At 42.5% G+C, this 20329-nt stretch overlaps 1 protein-coding gene across 3 annotated transcripts in view; it reads left to right on the top strand.

Moving 5' to 3' along the window:
* LOC129179652 (rho GTPase-activating protein 6-like) overlaps positions 1-20329 on the top strand; it is a 70301-nt gene that overhangs the window by 15081 nt on the left and 34891 nt on the right. Inside the window, exon 1 of one of the 3 annotated variants that reach the window (XM_054773162.1) lies at positions 18365-18731. The exons of the other annotated variants lie outside the window; for them this stretch is intronic. Within the exon in view, the coding sequence (XP_054629137.1) occupies positions 18690-18731 (42 nt within the window). The 5' untranslated portion in view covers positions 18365-18689. Of the gene's footprint in view, positions 1-18364; positions 18732-20329 lie in introns of those variants that run through there. 3 annotated transcript variants of the gene reach the window in all.

Raw genomic sequence — 20329 nt, 5'->3', positions numbered from 1 at the left:
CTGCAGCTATAAATAGAGAAATAGCTGGGTGGAGGAATGGGTCATGCCACTGAAGTGAATTTGCAGGGTGTTGTGTGAATTGTTTATGCATGTTTTACATTTGTAGTTTATTGGGTGGGCAAAGAGAGCTCAATTAGCTCATCACAAAGGCATTGTTTTGAGTCCACTAATGCAGGGGTCCCCAGCCACTGGGCCGTGCCCCAGTACCGGTCCATGGGTGGGGCCGAACCGGACCGCGGGAAGTTTTCAGGTGCAATGATAAATAAAACAAATACACTTGTAAATAACTACATCAAATTTTATGTAAATGCATATCAATTTCAGAAGTAAGGGACATTATTTTATTTTAAAATAATAATAATAATAATAATAATAATAATACAGTTACAAATCCCATAGATTTGGCATTTATATGTTGTTTGTTGCAAGCGACTTGTTCCACTTTGTTCGACGGTCCCTGAACGCACCATCGGGCGTGCGCTAACTTTCTCTCATGCCACACAGATAGTACTACTATACTGTATTTTTACCGTTTTTTTTTTAACCTCATATTTGGTACCAAATGCTGATACTATGTGGGAATGCATAAAGGTAAGTTTTGATGACTCATTGAGTGCTAATGTGCACATTTGTCTCAAGTTAATTCATGCTAGCTCACTGCCTTTACCACACAAGTCAAACAGGATGTAATAGTCTCTCTGAAAACAAACTCCAGGCTTGTACTGGTGGATGGTGGGTCTGCGTTCATTTTGTGCTTTTAATTTGTTGTTGCTCATGTCTTAGTTTTTACACAATACATATTAAATAAGATAAATTAGATAGCTAGAATGTATGAACTCCCCCCTGGTCCGCGGGAGATTTTTGGGAACACAAGCCGGTCAGTGGGTCAAAAAAGGTTGGGCACCACTGCACTAATGGACTGTATTCATCAGGATGTTATTGCCATCTAGTGGACACTTTCTGCTACTGTTAATTTTGATATAACAGCTGTCACTGGCTAGGCCGGGGTGTCCACAAACTTTTTCCACCAAGGGTCGCATATTGAAAAATCAAAGCATACTGATGGTCACTTTAATACTTGTAATTTAGTAAAAAGGCTAAAAAATAAACATTGTATACATATAAACGTACACAGTAACTCACACTCCTGCAAATATGTCATAATATTTTTTGTAGGGTTGGGTATCGAGTCTCGAGCACCGCTGGGAACCAGGACTAACATTCCAAACCTCCCGGGGTCGTTCATATTTTTAAATTTCGATTCCTAGTTACGATGGCCTCTCCGCCGACTGAAAGAAATAGCCGCGATCTCCAACGAAGAAGAAGCCGTCGAGCACCAACGAAGAAGTTTTCTGTCTTTGGTGCGCAATGTCAGACTTCCTAGGTCAGAATTCCGGAAGTCAAATAATAAATTACGTCTGTGTCAAGTCAATATAACCGAGGATTTCAGGAGTTCATATCATTAAAAGATTCATGGGGAAGTTCACACATTTCATCCAAAAATAACTCTAGTTAGCGCCCTCATTTAAACCAAGCAAATGTTTATGACCCTGCCTCTTAAAGGCATCGGAATCGAGAATCGTTTGGAACCTGAATCGAAATGAGGAATCGGAACCGGAATCGCTGAGATTCAAACGACGCCCAACTCTATTGGAGACTTAGGGGGTATACGGCGGAAGTGGCTCAACAAACCCAGGCTCTGAGGTCAAGATGCAACTCGACAAAACCTAACATCCACAATCAGTCTTAATTGGTCCCTCGACAGTGATTATCAACTTACTTTGTCAAGTCCGGTTTTCAGCTTTGTGCGTAATGAGTACGTAAATATTATAACACCTCAGCCGCAGGCTGTGGATGCCCTTCCGACTGTACCCTTAGGCAAGGCTTTCACTGGCTTTTGTGATTTTTTTTTCAAGCCTTAGATTTTACGCTTGAATCAGATTTAAATGGCGTAATTACGAGATAACCCTTTTTCTCACGAGAATGTATGTTTTATTTCTAAGAACCCTTCCAGGTCTGCCATATTTCTATGCTGGAACAGTTTATGCTGTCAGCATCAGAAGGAAGGTTTTGTAAAAGGTGGATTTGACCAGTAGGAGGCGCCAGTCAGCTGCAAATCACTTTTGCGTGACTTTGACTGACCCGAGATCTGCATCATCTGGACACACGTGCGCGCACGCGCCTTGCAAATGATGAATCACGCTGAAAATATGGGTGGGCCAGTTAGAACTACACATCTGTGTGCACGACCCTTCTTTGTCCCAAATATCTGCCACACAAACATTGCAACAGCTGTGCAGTACAGGTTTTATGGCCAAATAAATCCCATTTTACAGCACTTTGGTATTAAATAAACCCCAAATTATTTGATTGGGATGCTAGAATGATTTAACTTACTTTGGACATTGGCTAAAACACTACACAAACATTTACGTGCAAGCCTTTCCAGGCCTCACACACGCACACACACACACACACACACACACACACAAGGATAACAACGTGTGTTTGTGTTGCTTTGGGAGGGAGCAGCGTCACTTCCAAGCACAGATCCTATTCTCCCCTGCTAAGTACCTTCCCATAAATTTTCCCGTGTGCCTGAGATGACTGTTTGTAGATCTAGTGATCTCGAAAATATTCAAAAACACTATGTCCTTTGCCCAACTTTACTGGGCTGGACTTCAACCTTTTAATTATTATTCTTAATTCATTTCCGCTTCCTGTGCAGAAAATGATGGGCTTTACGACTGCAGCAGCGACGGTGGCCTGCTGACATTGACAACAGCAATGATGAAACCAACAGAATTGTGCCACGTCATTCAGCATCATAAATGCAATGCAAACCAGATGCTTTAGCTTGTCTGAAGAGAACCTTTAAAGCGACATATAAGCCCCAAATCCACGCACGCACGGGCAGAAAATGCATACTTCACACAGGGAGGTCAGATTCAAGACTCCAACCAGAACCAGCTGGCTGTGAGACAGAGGTTCTAACCACATGTACCCCCGTGCTCCCCTTATTGCCGTCTTCTCAAGGTACAATTCACAATTACTGTATCACTTAGGTTTAGTTCTTGGGGGTAGCATCGTAGCACTTACTTTGCACTGGGGGGTTAGGCTTGTCACGGTGATTGCTAAATTGATTAATCAAACGACTAAAAAAAAAAGGTGATAATTTTGCCAGCCTCGATAAATTGACATGTGAATGCATGCGTGTTTGTTTCGTCTCTCCTTACAACACTGGCTGGATGACAAGAGGGTTCACTCTGCATCTGTCTGTGCGTGTTGGTGCCCTCCTCTCAGAAATTACGTGGAGGCGGGGCTACTAGTGAGTGGTAGCGGCAAGTTAGCCTCGTGAGCCAGCATACGCTAACATGCATGAAGGCACAGAAGCGATGGTTTCTAAGAATGCCACAGCCCCAGTGTGGGAATATTTTAAACAAAATGAACAAGGTGAGCGCATGAACGTCGTCGAACCGATATGTCGCCGTTCGAAAGTACTGACGAGGCGTTTGGTCAGCTAAGTAAATACAAACAAACAGCACAAAATGGTGCGCGCTCACAGACAGTGTCGCTCGCTCCATTGCAAAAGAAATGACAACATTTCTGGAAATGTTAGAAATGTTTGATAGTACGACTTGCCTGGGAGAACGTACATGTACATGTCACAAGCAGCAATTCTTGAGCTGTATAACCAAGTGAAAGAAGACATGTTGAAGGACATTAGAAATATTGCATTTTACTCTGCCACCCCAGATATGTGGTCCAGCTCAAATATGACCCCCCCCCCCCCCCCCCCCCCCCGACCTTAACTCTTAAAAGAGACAGGGTCTATTTTTTTTTATTGTTTTTGACTATGATTGTGATTTTGGAAGTGCAGTTTTTGCTAAAAGAGATGTGAGAGTCCATTGTATTTTCATTGGGTTTTTTTTGTCTTTTTTTGTTTAATTTATTATGTTTTATTTAAAAGCTCTTGACATTCCAATTACAATGTTGAATACTCTTGAGCAATTAAAGTTTATAGCTTTTAATTCGATGTACTCTTATTATAATGCAATATAATTAATGAAAAAAATGCTCTTGAAAAATGTTGCTAATATTATCGATTATCGACAATAATTTTGTTATGGCGACAGGTCTGGGGGGTGTCAACCATTTGAATCCTGCTGCAGACAACTATAAATAGCTAACTGTCTGTTGGAAAGATGCAATTCTGCTTGTTGAGCACCGTTGAGGTGGCCTTCAGCAAGGCACCAAACCCCCTCGGACTTATCTTAGGAGCGCAACACATTGGTGTCGCCTGTGTGTGAATGTGTGTGGTCGGTTTCTGCGTGGTGTATCGCCTTCACAGATGGTCCACGGTTTACAGCGTTTTGCACATGCTCCCAAGAATTAATTCAAAACTTCATTTTAAACACAAGACTCGCGCGAGAACTACAGTAGATACAGCGTGTGTGTGCTCAACACTGGCCACACTTGTCTCAATCGCTTGACTCACGCGACCATCATTAAGGGCAACGAACGTATTGTAATGTCTACCTGGACGGATGACGAGGAGGCGGCCGATCAACAATGCCTTAATTGCAAAAACAAAACAGGCTACTGTCGGACAAACTACGGCAGAACAACATCAGCAAACTCAACTGTCTTCTCACACAGTCAGAACAGACGGTCAGAAATCACAAAACTAACACTACAGTACACATAACTGTTTTTTTTTTCTTACTGTATTTGTGTAATTCATGTGTTCTGTGTACAGTGTGAGTGACTTATAGTTTCGGTGTAAGATTCAACTTAGACCAAAACACGACTTTATCACAGTCTAGGACTGAAGTTAGTATCCTAAATATATACAAATGTTGGAGACCAAGATAATTACACCTTTGAAGTGCCAAAAAGGTAGCGCGATGCTCCCAATCTTTAAAAGTCAAGTGTCAAGGGTACAAAAGCAGTGGCAAATGAGCATCACAGTGACGCGCGCAATTGGTCCTAATTGTACCTAACAAAGAGGCCTTATCCAGGCTTGTGTTGTTGTGATGTTCCGGGAGGGGTGAAGGAGAAGAAGGTGTGCTTCCAAACAGCCACAAACATGCACCTGGGTTGGATTAGCTCAAATTTGCAGGGAGTCTGTGTGTTAATGGGGATTTAATCAGCTCTGAAATGACTGATCACAGTCACAGCGTGTGTGTGAGTGCAGATGTCTTCATGCCTTCTGACTTTATAGACTTATTAAATCTTTCCATGCTTTTCCCCGCTGACAGTTGGCTGCCATTCAGAGGCAGTCAGAGCCTTGGGGTTTAGTCGTAGTGCTTGTCAGTTGTGTATCAGCATCCGTGTTCGGAGTGACGGCATTCAAACGCCTTATTGTTTTCCAGAAATGGGTAATCTCATTAATAGCGATTTCAACTTTCCGGTTACCAATGGTGAAATGTGGCACTGATATCTACATCAATGATGTGGATGTCGCTTCAGGCGCCATTGGTCACTACTACGGAATATCTAGTCAACAAGAGATGTGGTTGCTCACTCTCGGGGAAAATGCTGCCCCTTAGTGTTGTGGTAGAGAATTGCTTGAGATAATTGAAGGTTGTTTTTTTTTAAAGTAACACAGTAATTACTTCTCCAGGTAACTAATTACTTAGTTGTCCACTGATTTGCCAGTGACTGATACCAATAAGTGGTAGGATAAGGATCAATTTTCTTGCTGCCCTTGACAAATTTTGACAATGGAAAAGCTTCAAGCTTAAAGTAAACAATAGAATATATATTTTAAAAAAGAAACAGATCTCAAGGAAGCCATACATCTATGGTGCGGACGGGCGTGAACTGTGTCAGACTGCTTTACACATGTGACATTTTCTTCCATGTTTGCAAGAAAAAAATCCTTTCTGAGCAGCAAGGCTCAGTTGCAGGGTGTTGCAGCTAATTCTCCAAGTTATAAAAAAAAAACCCCTCCAGTCTGCAGCCTCCTCCTGGCTGTGAGGGTCGGTCTGTTGCCTCAGCAACAACTCAGTGATGTAAACAGTGGCTGTAGGAGGGAGAACAAATAATGCGTTCCTCTCCGAACGTAATAGAGGGACAGTTTACATGATGAAAAGGCGATGACGCAGTTTGTGCGAATTGTCGGGGGGAGGGGAACATTAACAGGTGACTATGACCAATGCATATAAATAGCAAAGATACCTGCAGGGACAAAACATCATCTGAGTTGAGCAAGTGTCACACATGACCTGACATGGCCTTTTTACAGCACAAAGTTGTGTTCAGGAGCGACTGAAGGGGGTTCAAACTTTGGAACACTAACATGTCTCAGCAGAAAGCACAAATTTATGTGAAAAATTTGCTAACAGATAGCTTTTGTACATATTCTTGTAGCCCATAAATTATGCAAAGTAGGTCATGTTTCGAAAAAGAAAGGTAAAGCTACGCTCACCTATTTGGCCCCATTTTACAGGCTGTGATGATGTGACATTTGTGGTAGGTTTTTTCAAAATATAGAATATTCTTGAAAATATAAAGCATCTCTGTTCTCAGAACCCGTGGGCCTAAAATATGTGTGAATATAATCAAATCCGACTTTACGCTGCTTTTTAAACATAAAATTTTAATAAATTATAAAACAGATGCATTTACAGTGGTGTGACAGTGTTTGCCCCCTTCCTGAGTTCTTGTTTTTTTGCATGTCTGTCACACTTAAATGTTTCAGACCATCAAACTAATTTAAATATTAATCAATGACAACACAAATGACACAAAATTAAGTTTTTAAATGAAACTTTTTATTATTAAGGGAGAGAAAAAAATCCAAACCTACATGACCCTGTGTGAAAAAGTGAACCCCCCCCCTGTTAAAACATAACTTAAATTAATTCGATCTATCAGTCTGGATAAAGGTTATAAAGCCATTTCTTAAGCTTTGGGACTCCGGCGCACCACAGTGAGAGCCATTATCCACAAATGGCCAAAACATGGAACAGTGGTGAACCTTCCCACCAACCAAAATGACCCCAAGTGCGCAGCGACAACTCATCCAAGAGATCATAAAAGACCCCAAAACAACACCCCAAGACCTGCAGGCCTCACTTGCCTCAGTTAAGGTCAGTGTTCATGACTCCACCATAAGAAAGACACTGGGCAAAAACGGCCTGCATGGCAGAGTTCCAAGACCAAAACCACTGCTGAACAAAACGAACATTAATGATTGTCTGTTTTGCCAGAAAACATCTTGATGATTCCCAAGACCTTTGGGAAAATACTCTGTGTTCTGACGAGACAAAAGGTGAACTTCTTGGAAGGTGTGTGTCCCATTACATCTGGCTTAAAAGTAACGCCGCATTTCAGAAAAAGAACATCATACCAACAGTAAAATATGGTGGTGGTAGTGTGATGGTCTGGGGCTGTTTTACTGCTTCAGGACCTGGAAGACCTGCTGTGATAAATGGAACCATGAATTCTTCTGTATACCAAAAAATGTCTGGCCATCTGTTGGTGACCCAAGCTGAAACCAGTTTGGGTTCTGCTCAGAGTGGCACAACCAGTTATTAGGTTTAGGGGGCAATCACTTTTTCACACAGGGCCATGTAGCTTTGGATTTTTTTCTCCCTTATAATAAAAAGTTTCATTTCAAAAACTGCGTTTCGTGTTTAGTTGTGTTGTCATTGACTAATATTTAAATTTGATGATCTGAAACATTTAAGTGTGACAAACATGCAACAAAATAAGAAATCAGGAAGGGGGCAAACACTGTTTCACGTTCCATTTTTTGCATTCCAAACGTAATGAAAGTGATTTATGTTCGTAAAAAATAGCATATTGAAAAAGTATTCACCTTAAAAAAATTTCACAGTAGCCTTAATGCGCTTATTTATTTCAAATAATTCAGTCTACACTCATACAAGCACATACTGGAGTTTTGCTCCAAAAGCTTTGAGCCTAAAAAGTGGATGGGAGCCGACTACTTTCTGGAGGCGTCATGTAAGCCGGACAGGTCATAACAGGCAGACACTTTACTTTTCCCGGTTTAAAATGACCCATGAGAAGTGGCGCCTTAATGTGTGTGTGCATGTTGCATGGTACGAGGTAGTGGGAGTGTCACCGGAGCCAACTGGGGAGTCGAGCTTGAATTCCAGCTGCATTTCAGTGAGAGAAAAAGTCATGAGATGGATCTGTCAACCCCCGACACTTCTTTCTTTACTCTTAGCTAACATGAACAAAAGTGAGCAATTAATGCGTCCAGATTTACTCAGACGCAGAATTATACCCCTTTTTATTAAATTTCTACCCAACTACTATAAATGAGTAGAACTGAAGTTAAGAGCACCTCTGCAATAAGCTGTATTGATAAGATGTTGTGCAAGTGCTTCATTAGGTCTGGCATAACTCAGCTGCACGTGTTGGCGATCTCTCACTCACATTATCTGCAGGGAGCATGAGCAGAGCATTCCTAGAAGGTCGCTGTGTTTACAGTGGAGACTAAATATTTGAGTCGACAAAAACTCAGGCTCGATGCACTGGTTACACGCACGTCCGTTTGGAGCGTAAAGCTATGCAAACACACGTAGTTAAGCTGCGCAGATGCGTAAGAAATAAACAACACGCTCGCATTACATCACTCGGTGGGCATCCTATTCGGTTGTCCCCCGTGAGCCTGCTCCAGCTGTTACGGCAGCTCACTCAAGAGTGGGTCGACAGTTTGAACAGCATCAAGAGAAGGACAAAGTAAAAAAAGAAAAAAAATGTTGTGGCTAGAACTGTAGATGACTCATTTTGGACAATTTGTTCCCAACTGTTTGTTTAGTTTATTGGATTAGTTTAGGGAAGGCCCTTTTCTGTTCCAGCATGTCTGTTAAGTTCCATAAAGGGACGATTGGATGACTTTGATGTGGAAAAACTTGAGAGCTCCATGAGAGCCCCATGAAACCCCTTTGAGATGAGCTACAAGTGGGGCTGTTGTTCAGGTGTTACTGCTGCAGAAGGTAATGATGTACTTAAAAAAAAAAAAAAAAAAAGGAGACCAATCATAGCCCTGTGGTCCGCGACACCGTTGATTTGATGATAGAAGTTGTGGCGTCACGGCTACTGAAGCCTTTACGTTTCACAGTATTTCACACCATCTCCCATTATGCAATGCTCCTTCATGGAACTGACACTAAGAAGAAAAACTTTCACACAGATTGTGAAGAAGAACCATCCAATTGGACGTGTCCACGCCAAGTGCGGTCCAGTGGATGCGTCTTGTATACACAGCATTCCTTCCTACATCCTGCCCCTCTCGCTCTCGTTGGGTATGGTATAGAGAAGTAGGACAAGCATTCAGATTGAATCCAGACCATACTTGTGAGTGTATCCTATGAGCTCATTTGTGCAATTATATATAGAGTACTGTGCCCTTTTTGGATTTGTTTTCACAGTGCTATAATGACCGCACGCTATGGTGTCACTAGTCGAGCGCAGACCTCTGCCAAGGCAGAACTGTTAACTGAAGTGGGAAAAAAAAATGAAGGAGCTCCATTTTTTTTTTTTTCAAAGTCGTCATTTGTCCGTTAGTTAGTTAGCAGACTACATCCTGGTTGATGGCGGATGATGGGTGGTTCCGATCCGCAGTGACCCTATTGGTGAAAAAAAGAATCCTGTATTTGCACCTTTAATCAGATCGTCACCAAAAATGTAATGGGTTGTTCTGCGGTCCATGTGGGGCACCTCTACAAAGATGCCCATCTATCCATCCTTCCATCTATACAGTCCTTCCACTTAGCCATGGTCAGGTCATGGGGAAGCACACTAAGCACAGAAGCCCAGACTTTCCTCTCTCTCGCTTTTTCGGGTAGCTTTTCTCGCGGGATCCTAAGGTCTTCCTCGAGGCCTCCTGCCAGCTGAACGTGGCCTGAACACCTCCCCATGGAGGCACTGGGGAGGCATCCTGACTAGAAGCCAAATCGTCTGTGTGGAGGAGCAGTGGTTTTACTCCACGATTTTCTCCTGGATGGGAAAGCTTGTTACCCTACAGAGGAAACTCATTTTGGCTTCTTGAACCCGGGATCTTGTCCTTTCGGTCACTACCCAAAGCTCATGACCGTAGGTGAGGGTAGGAACGTAGATGGACCGATAAATTGAGAGCTTTGCCTTCACAAACGGGCCGAAGCAAAGCCCACATCACTGCAGACGGCGAACCAATTTGCCCTTCGATCTCACGATCCATCCTTCCCTCACTTGTGGACTTCAACTTAAACCTCCCAGCCCGGCTCAGCCCAGCCGCTTCACACTCCAGTGGGAGCTGAAGATCAAGGCCCGATGAAGCCAGCAGGACCGCATCATCTGCAAAATGCTGAAACCCACCAAACTGGATCCCCTCAACGCCCAATTTTCCAAATGATACTGAGGCCCTGAAAGTTGAGGTGCTCTAAATAAAATGGCTGTAGTTCCTGAATAGTAAATGTCATATTTTTGTGAAAACTCTTGACTGGAAGCCGAAAGCACTCTTCAGTCACATCTTGATCGCTTTATTTCCAGTCCGCTGTGGTGGCGTGGAAAGTGAAAATCATAGAAGCTCTCTCTGTCCAAAAACATCTGGACATACTTTACAATTATGCACTGTATATACAATATATACACAGTTCAGCTCGTTTCCAGAGGGAAATTGTGGTCTGGGGAAATTGATAAGAAAGTAGTTTGTTCACAATTTGTGTTTACACCCTAAGCAAAAGTGAGAGCCCACATATTTTCAATTGTGCGCACACACACACGTGCGCTCCACACACACATTCCTCAGTTGTGAGGTCATCCCCAGCAGCTGCTTTGTTCTGCATCTGCTGTGTATTCATTTATGTGCACCCCCTTTATTTTCCCTACGATGTCCACACACGCCCTCTTTTGGCAATTGAGAGGGTAAACACTACTACATTATATTGAACGTTTTTCTTTTTTTTTTTATCAGCTGTAGCATTTTTTCACATGCTGCTGTATTAGAAGGGTGTGGGAAAGAATACAATTCATGTTTTCAGCTGCTCCGTCTCAAGAGGGATCCTCCCAAGTGCGGTTATGAGGTTTGTTCCATGACCCTCCACACCCTGCGTCCTCTATGTGAGGGAGGTTAGCTTGCTCTGCTTGACGCAACACAAGCGAATGCCTTCATAGCGCTTGAAGCATCTATTCAGTTAAGTTTATTAAACACATCAAAGGCTTTTTCTCTGTTGCCCAGTGGAGCACCTTCCAGCTCTCCAAACGGCATACTTTCCACTCCGCTTGTGGTGTCACACCAAACAGGTTGGAATCGAGTCGCATAATGTTTTGCATATTCATTTCTACTTGTCTTGGCCAAACTATTTGGCTAAAAGTTGCTGATTCCCGCATCACATGTGGGCTGTACGTCCATACAGCACCATGCGTCCGCTCCGTCACATTGGAAACACCCATTTTAGGAGAGCACGAGCTCCTCCCATTGAAGCATAAAACAACAACCGTCTGCCTTGCAAATGAACTTGAGTGAAAAGTTGTGTATATTTCCTCTCCATCATCCTCAAGAATGTCTGATTTAATTTTGTCTAGACCTATTTATTAAATTTCTGTTTTTCTTAAGGCGAGACGCCATAATTCCCACTCTTTGACTGACGTTTGTGCATTTTGCTGCTGCTACAATAACCTTGAGTTACGCAATAATATGAGCGAAAATTGTTAAAAATACACGAAAAGGTGCTGGGCCTTTTCGGAACATACTGAGCAATAATGCACCATAAACATATTGGATGGCCAAAAGGAGGGGACAAGTGCAGGAGCATGCGTCAGCGGCACATTCACTATCAGTTTGTATGAGATGCACAGTGACTGGTTTACAATTCCTCCCAGGATTTTATCTCATCTAAAGATATCAGTGCAAATAAAGTGTTCCGCTCCAAAGATCTTGGAATTCTTCAAATGTTTGAAGCACTACCTGATAAGGAGGAATTCGGCATGACCCTTGCGGAGTCACTTCTTCTCCATGTAGCCACTCTCTTTATCCACAATATCCAAGATGCAACATCTCAATTGCTTTGCATGTTTCTGTTTTTACAAGCTATAACTGCAGGCAAAGACTTTGACAGATTGCCCAACATCGGTTCCACATTAAGAATTGCATAAACCCAAGCAATTCACGCCGCCTTGTTAAAGCCCTCCAGTTGTGTGCTGCACTTGTGGCCCCTTTTAAGAGCGCATTTCACAGAAGGATGCTCTTACATTTATTCATGCATTCCTTTATTTTCTATTGCTTATGATCGAGGAAAAGGCTTCTTGAGACGTCATCTGTACTTCTGTGTAGAAGGTGTCGGACGTTTCGCTCCTCATCCGAAGAGCTTCGTCAGCAAACTAATAAGTGCTGGTAGCTTAGGCCTTAAATACAGTAAGAGTGGGCGGAATTGGTGTGCCAACACCCTCCTCCTATTGGTTCGTTACACTAAGCCTGCATTCCTCATCTTTACAGTGGTATAATCCTATCCTGTTATTCACACCTACGATAAAAGGGAAGTGTCGCTCCCTGAATTGGGTATGAACGACTCTGATACTGGCTTGTTAGCATCTATTGTTCTGGCTCGGCCCTGCCTTCACCTCATTTGCAAGACTAAGAGCTGTGGGTTTTGGTCTCAGTAACCTGCTGAACACAGGGTCCAAATTGAACCTCAAACCACCATTCCGATTCAATGATGGGTTCTGTTGTTTGACAAAAATAGCTTCCTTTACTCCTCTTTCAAACCATCTGTTTTCTTTGGCCAAAATCTTTACCTCGCTGTCCTGAAAAGAGTGATTGGTAGCTTTCAGGTGTAGATGTACTGCTGATTGAGGACCACTAGCATTGTCCCTGCGATGTTGATAAAGCCTTTTTTGGAGCATTTGCTTAGTTTCCCCAATGTAGTGCTCTTTGCATTCCTCATCTTTACAGTGGATGGAATAGACCACATTGCTCTGTTTCTGGTTTGGAGCCTTGTCTTTAGGATGCACTAATTTTTGTCTCAGGGTATTTACTGGTTTGAAATAGGTAGGAATTTTGTGTTGCCATAAGATCCTCTGGAGTTTTTCGGAGACCCCCGCTACATAAGGGACTACCACTCCTCTCCTTTTAGCTTCTGTGGGCTTTTGGGTTTCTTTCCCTACTCTCTTCTTTTGACATTTGTTAAAAGCCCACCGTGGGTACCCACAGGTTGAGAGCGCTCTCTGGACATGTTGTGTCTCCTTTTTCTTTCCCTCAGCACTAGTTGGTATTTGTTCCGCTCTATGTTGGAGGGTCCTAATAACCCCTAGTTTATGTTGTAGTGGATGGTTTGATTCAAAAAGCAGGTATTGGTCAGTGTGTGTGGCCTTTCTAAAGACCTCTGTAAGTAGCTGTCTGTCCTTTCCTATAATTACCTTGCAGTCTAAGAAGGCTAGTTGGTTTTCTTTAGTGTCCTCGCGAGTAAATTTGATATTGGTGTCCACCGCATTGATGTGATCTGTGAAAGACTGAATTTCTTGTTTTTTGATTATGACAAAGGTGTCATCCACGTATCTAAACCAGTGCCTTGGTTTTGTCCCTGAGAAGGATGTGAGAGCCTGTTTCTCCATCTCTTCCATGTACAGATTCGCCACTATGGGTGAGACTGGTGAGCCCATAGCACAACCATGAATTTGTCTGTAGAATTTCCCTCTAAACTGAAAATATGTGGTGTTAAGGCAAATTTCCAGTAATTGGCAGATGTGGTCAGCACTAAGTTTTGTTCTCCGATGCAGAGTTGAGTCCTCGAGCAGTCTCTTCCTCACCACCGAGACTGCTGCTGAGGTGGGGACAGATGTGAAAAGTGAAGTCACATCATAAGACACCAAAGTTTCCTCTGGCTCCAATCTGAGGTCTTTGATGCTCGCCACAAACCCTTTTGTGTTCTCTATATGATGATCAGTGTAGCAGATCACATCAATGCGGTGGACACCAATATCAAATTTACTCGCGAGGACACTAAAGAAAACCAACTAGCCTTCTTAGACTGCAAGGTAATTATAGGAAAGGACAGACAGCTACTTACAGAGGTCTTTAGAAAGGCCACACACACTGACCAATACCTGCTTTTTGAATCAAACCATCCACTACAACATAAACTAGGGGTTATTAGGACCCTCCAACATAGAGCGGAACAAATACCAACTAGTGCTGAGGGAAAGAAAAAGGAGACACAACATGTCCAGAGAGCGCTCTCAACCTGTGGGTACCCACGGTGGGCTTTTAACAAATGTCAAAAGAAGAGAGTAGGGAAAGAAACCCAAAAGCCCACAGAAGCTAAAAGGAGAGGAGTGGTAGTCCCTTATGTAGCGGGGGTCTCCGAAAAACTCCAGAGGATCTTATGGCAACACAAAATTCCTACCTATTTCAAACCAGTAAATACCCTGAGACAAAAATTAGTGCATCCTAAAGACAAGGCTCCAAACCAGAAACAGAGCAATGTGGTCTATTCCATCCACTGTAAAGATGAGGAATGCAAAGAGCACTACATTGGGGAAACTAAGCAAATGCTCCAAAAAAGGCTTTATCAACATCGCAGGGACAATGCTAGTGGTCCTCAATCAGCAGTACATCTACACCTGAAAGCTACCAATCACTCTTTTCAGGACAGCGAGGTAAAGATTTTGGCCAAAGAAAACAGATGGTTTGAAAGAGGAGTAAAGGAAGCTATTTTTGTCAAACAACAGAACCCATCATTGAATCGGAATGGTGGTTTGAGGTTCAATTTGGACCCTGTGTTCAGCAGGTTACTGAGACCAAAACCCACAGCTCTTAGTCTTGCAAATGAGGTGAAGGCAGGGCCGAGCCAGAACAATAGATGCTAACAAGCCAGTATCAGAGTCGTTCATACCCAATTCAGGGAGCGACACTTCCCTTTTATCGTAGGTGTGAATAACAGGATAGGATTATACCACTGTAAAGATGAGGAATGCAGGCTTAGTGTAACGAACCAATAGGAGGAGGGTGTTGGCACACCAATTCCGCCCACTCTTACTGTATTTAAGGCCTAAGCTACCAGCACTTATTAGTTTGCTGACGAAGCTCTTCGGATGAGGAGCGAAACGTCCGACACCTTCTACACAGAAGTACAGATGACGTCTCAAGAAGCCTTTTCCTCGATGGACAACTCCTGTACGACTGAGAGCCTACACAGACGTATTGCTTATGATGTTGTGGGTCACAGATGAACCGGAACTCACTTAAGACGGCCCTGCTTATGTCGCCTACCCGTCTATGTCGAACAACTCTCATGAACATACATAGTCAACCACTTCTCTCTTCATTTCTATGAAAAAAAGGTCAGTTTATGTCGACATGGGTTATAGTACAGTGGTCCTTTGCCACATCACAGTTTGAATTTCACGGCTTAATCATGCGGTTTCGTGGTTGAATACAGCCTATTATTAGTCAAACATATGCATATTTAACTCATTCAATCCCGGCCATTTTAGACTAGTCTGACTGATTTTTCAAGGCACACAGAATGTTGTGTTCCATGGCTGTATAAACATGGAACCTTCCAAAAGAAAGATTAGACACCCGTCTTTCATCAAGAAAAACAGTTTTCTTTCTATCTCTTTCTGTTCTTTAGTAATCAGCAGTAGAACATAGGTACGTTTCAGGAAAATGTGAGTTCCTGATTAAAAAAGGGAGAAAAACAGCTTTTTTTTTAAAGATACATTTCAAGCATAACTTCAACTTTGACACAAATATTCTTTGCTTTTGTGACAGCTCAAATATTTAAAAAACTATCCCACAACATAAACAACATCGAAATAACTATTTATTTACAAATCTAACACCATGAACTATTTACAATTTTCACATTCGGAACTGAACTGTGTGTTTGCATGCGTTAAAATTTCCCTACAATGCGTAACCTTGTGCACGCTACACTCCTCCACGCTCTCTGACGTCCTTTTTCCTGTCATGTGCGTTTTTACCATCCACATGATCTCTGCCAAGCTCTTACCAAATGCACTTCTGCCACCTTGTGGCCGATTTTATAGCTTAAAATTGCTCTGAAGTGAAATGCATTAGTGGGGAGTTGTGTCATCACCTCTTTTTGCCTATACGTTGTTGGGATCGGGCGTTCGGGTTGTATAAAATGTATAACTACGTTTTACTGAATGAGTTGAGCAACTGTTGTTATTTTTTTGCCTAAATTAAGCATTTTAAAGCATACAAATGGCAAAATGAACTAAAATACAACTATAAGGCAATCAGAAGATGCATTCAAAGATGCTATGTAGTATTCTACACTGCCCAGTAGGTGTCAGTCATGTAACTAATGTTTGGTGAGGCACACAAGCGTCAGACTCGAAGGCTGGAACAACAGGCTTTTATTGCAGATTTAAATGATCTCACAGTAAACACAATAAAAATAACATAATCATCATAATAATAACAGTACTGTTGCAGCCGTAATCCATTACAAGCTGACACTCAGCTCTGAACCCTGACATCACTTCCTATCGTGCACACGTCCGGAACACATATATTGCAACAAACACGAGGCCGTGTCTTATTCATGTCTTACTTGGCTTATTTTCTCAGACTATATCGACTATATTGGGTAATATAAATGTAAAGGTGACTGTACGGGTCTTATTTCATGTCTAGAAGTCTCTAACAAGATTAAACGCCACATTTAGAAGATTGTAAACTTATGCCCTTAGGTACGAAAATATTTGATTTAGAAATAAAGGAATCCTACTTAGCGGGAATTCACTTATCACAGTCGCGTCTGGAACCGATTAACCGCAAACAGGGATTGCTGTGTTGTGAACTTGCTCACCATCGCTAAGCGACGTAACTCGTTAGACTTTTTTAGATTGTTAGTCACCAGAAGGAAGGTTTGCGTACGTACGAAAGCTTTATTGTCGCTGGAGTCAAGACATACAATAAAATAAAACGTATAAAATACCATATGAAAACATCCATCCAGCCATCTCATTTTCTATATCTCACCACCGTTGGGGGTAAGCTGGAGCCTATCCCAGCTGACTTAGGGTGAGAAGCGGGATACACCCTACACTCGTCGCCGGCCAAAGTTGCAAGTAAATTTGTAAGCAATGGCTCGTCGACGTTAGTCGGCCAGTACAAGGGGCGTGGCTATAGATGGCTTGCACTGTATAGTTTTCATTTAACCTAACATGCATGCTTCCGTACTGTGGGAAGGTAATTGGAGTACCCAGGGGAAACCCACACAAGCCATGATTTCAATGCTTGGCAACCACCATCACGCTGCCCCTTTTGAAAATACTCGGTTTTCGTATGCCCCGGTTCTCATGGGCAGGGGCGTTGCTTGGGGCCCCAGCCCAGCTGCAGGCCCCCGAGAGCTGACAGACTTTGTCTACAGCAGTGGTGCTATGCATAATGCTGATGAACGCTGGTTCCAGGGGCCCCTTGTGAACTTTTGCCTAGAGCCTCGACTCTAGAATCACATCTGCTTGTAGGATTCGGTTTTTGCCAAACATTTCTCGGTTTTTGACTATCTTGGGTATTATGTCGCCAAACATTGTGCCTCACAAACCCACGTATCATTCCGAGTACCCAAACAACACGTTGGTGACTCAGTCTTGTCGTGTTATTAATAGACTGTGATAATCCAACTGTCTTTATTACAAAACGTACCTGTTATCCTGCTCCCACCCGGAAGTCATTCTCCCCCCAGACTCTAAATTGTCCACAGTTCTGAGTGTGCGTGTGTACGGTGATTTCTCTATATGTGCCCTGTGACTGACTGGCAACCACTCCAAGATGTACCCGCCTCTTGCCCAAAGTCAGCTGGCTCCAAGAAAATGAAGAGATGGAATTACAACACGACCGTTATAGAAACAAATGATTGACTTGAATGGTTGACTGCTTTCAATTGTTATGTATGGATTTTCAAAACATCTGTACAGCTCCAGCAAGCATCCCTCCCCTTTTTGTCTGCCACATTGCCTTTGCTCCTGTCAAACGCTACGAAAGCATAAACACGAACGGACATGTAGTTTTACCTACAAAATAAAAGCATGAAGCACATGTGATTCAAAGCGCGGTATAAAACTGCCATCTTCATAAAGTTTATATGCTGAGTTTTGATTGTGATTTCATTTAAAAACTTTTTTTGTGGTGGCGTGCAGAGGCGTAGAACTGCATTGAATCATACGAATAGTTGATTTGTTTCAACTATATCACATTGTGTTTACATTGGCGCAACAATAAGTTAGTAGCAGTAATAAGTAGCAATGGAGAGATGCTATTTGAGCGGTATAACGTTTGCAGATGAATGCTGACGTAAAGAAAATTGCAATGGCTTTTACGGACTTTTAATTTGAAAATATGCAGCGGAATCCGCGCGTGTAGTCACTTTGAACTTGACTGAACTCGTCGCCTGCCTCCCCTCGCTTGGTTCAGCATCTTGTCCTCATCGGGGCCCACAGAGCGCGCAGTATGGATCCGTTACGCATGACGCACGATGGTGTCGTGGACAGCTTTCTGACACAACCATCTGACGGGTGGAGAAACATCAACAAGAACCTCGGCTGCGCCTTACAGTGAGAGAAAAGTCTTGTTATTTTAGGAAGAAGAAAGGATCCTGTCTGACGCGCGCACACTTTTTTGGACTTAATACTGTGAAACGGGATCCCGTCTGTTGCAATCACATTTTGGAGTGTTTATTTGTGGATATTTGTCCTTGGCCATGGGAGACGCCGTGTTCCTCGACAGGCAAAATTGCTACCTCGTAAGTCTTTTAATGCATTCTTAATTATTCAGTTTCGCGTTCTCGTGCAGTGTGTTGGCTGCATCTGGACTGTCAATCTTTCTCTCCGTTGTGGCCCGTTTTTTCCCCCACCAAAAGCCCCAGCATCGTGCATTTTGGTGACTAAATAACAGCACGCATTTGGATTTGTCTTTATAACCAAAGACGGCAGGAGGAAACTGCACATAGTCTTTGCGGCGGAATGTTTCACGTGTCATGTGGTGTGTACAACACTTACACAAGACCACACATCATTTCCTGGTTGCAAGTGGTGGTAACAGTGCAGCCAAGAGCTGCAAGTAGTGGCGTTTGAAAAGATGAGGGCAAAACAACCCATATGGGTCAAGGCCAATGGGATCGTTTGACGTGTGCAGAGGAGAGGCGGGTTGCTTGTGCTTGGTGTCTTTATAACATGGGGATGGTTTTCAGATAAGCTCTCAGAAACAAGTGACACAACCCTACAAGGTACATTTAACATTTGCAGCTTGGGAACAAAACTGTACCTTTTTTTTTTTTTTTTTTTTTTTTACCCTAAAACAAGATAGAAACAAGAGATAAACTTAAACTTCATATTCAATTTAAATTTGTTTTCATGAAAGAAATAGTAATTATTGATTAAATTATTTAATCTTTCATTTTTTCAATGGAAAATGCTGTAGTCGTCCCTTGCCACTTAACGCTTTGAATTTGGCGGTTTCACTCTGTCACGTTTAAAAAAAATATAAGAATGAATAAATCATTTTGAATAAATCTTGGTTAAATGACCAAACAATATGCGTATTTTAGCAAATGTTGTGTAGTTTTTGCTTCAGTTGAGCATTTTCAAGCATAAACATGGCTAAATTAAGTGGAATACAGATATAAGGCATTCAAAAGACGCACTCAAAAGACGTTGATGAAAGTAGTAGTCTACACTGGTCACTAGTAGGCGCGGGCCGGTTACTCGTGTCAAAAAGTCACGGTTTCAGAACTGCTGAAATAATCCGTCATACCGTCCTACAGTGTGAGAGAGAGTGGAGGTGTGGAAATACTTTGTCATGTCCCGTCTTATTCCTCTGGGATTCGATGTGCTGAAACCACGGGCATGAGCTGTGTTGCCAAAAGTCGGCAACTTAACCGACGAGCTAGCACTGACGTTAGCTGCCTCGTGCATCAAGCGGCGCCGGACGCGCCCTCGTAGAGTTTTGCATCCCGTAGCGTGTAGATTTAGTGTGTATTTCACATGGCTTTGCAGCTATCGAACTAATGCGTAAGCAGATAACGCGATTTAAGTACATTTTCAACATGTTAACGTGACTATCATGACCTAATAAGTCGCAAACGCCATCCTTTTACTCGCTTGTCGTGTAAACAAACACGTATTGACACTACACGTTGCAGCGTAAAACGTATAGTAAATGACAAAATACACTAATATAGCATTATTAAGTGAAAACATTGTGCTCATGTGAAAGATTCCTTCAAATTTAGAAGATTTACTCAATTTACAACGGGTTTCCTTGTTATACGCATGCGCGGTAGCTACAAGTGTAACGATTCATCCACTACATCGATGTATCGATTTATATTCCTATGAGCCA

The sequence above is a fragment of the Dunckerocampus dactyliophorus genome, chromosome 1 (assembly GCF_027744805.1).
Source record: "Dunckerocampus dactyliophorus isolate RoL2022-P2 chromosome 1, RoL_Ddac_1.1, whole genome shotgun sequence".
NCBI classification, from domain to species: domain Eukaryota; kingdom Metazoa; phylum Chordata; class Actinopteri; order Syngnathiformes; family Syngnathidae; genus Dunckerocampus; species Dunckerocampus dactyliophorus.
This window is presented reverse-complemented; position numbering and strand designations above follow the sequence as displayed.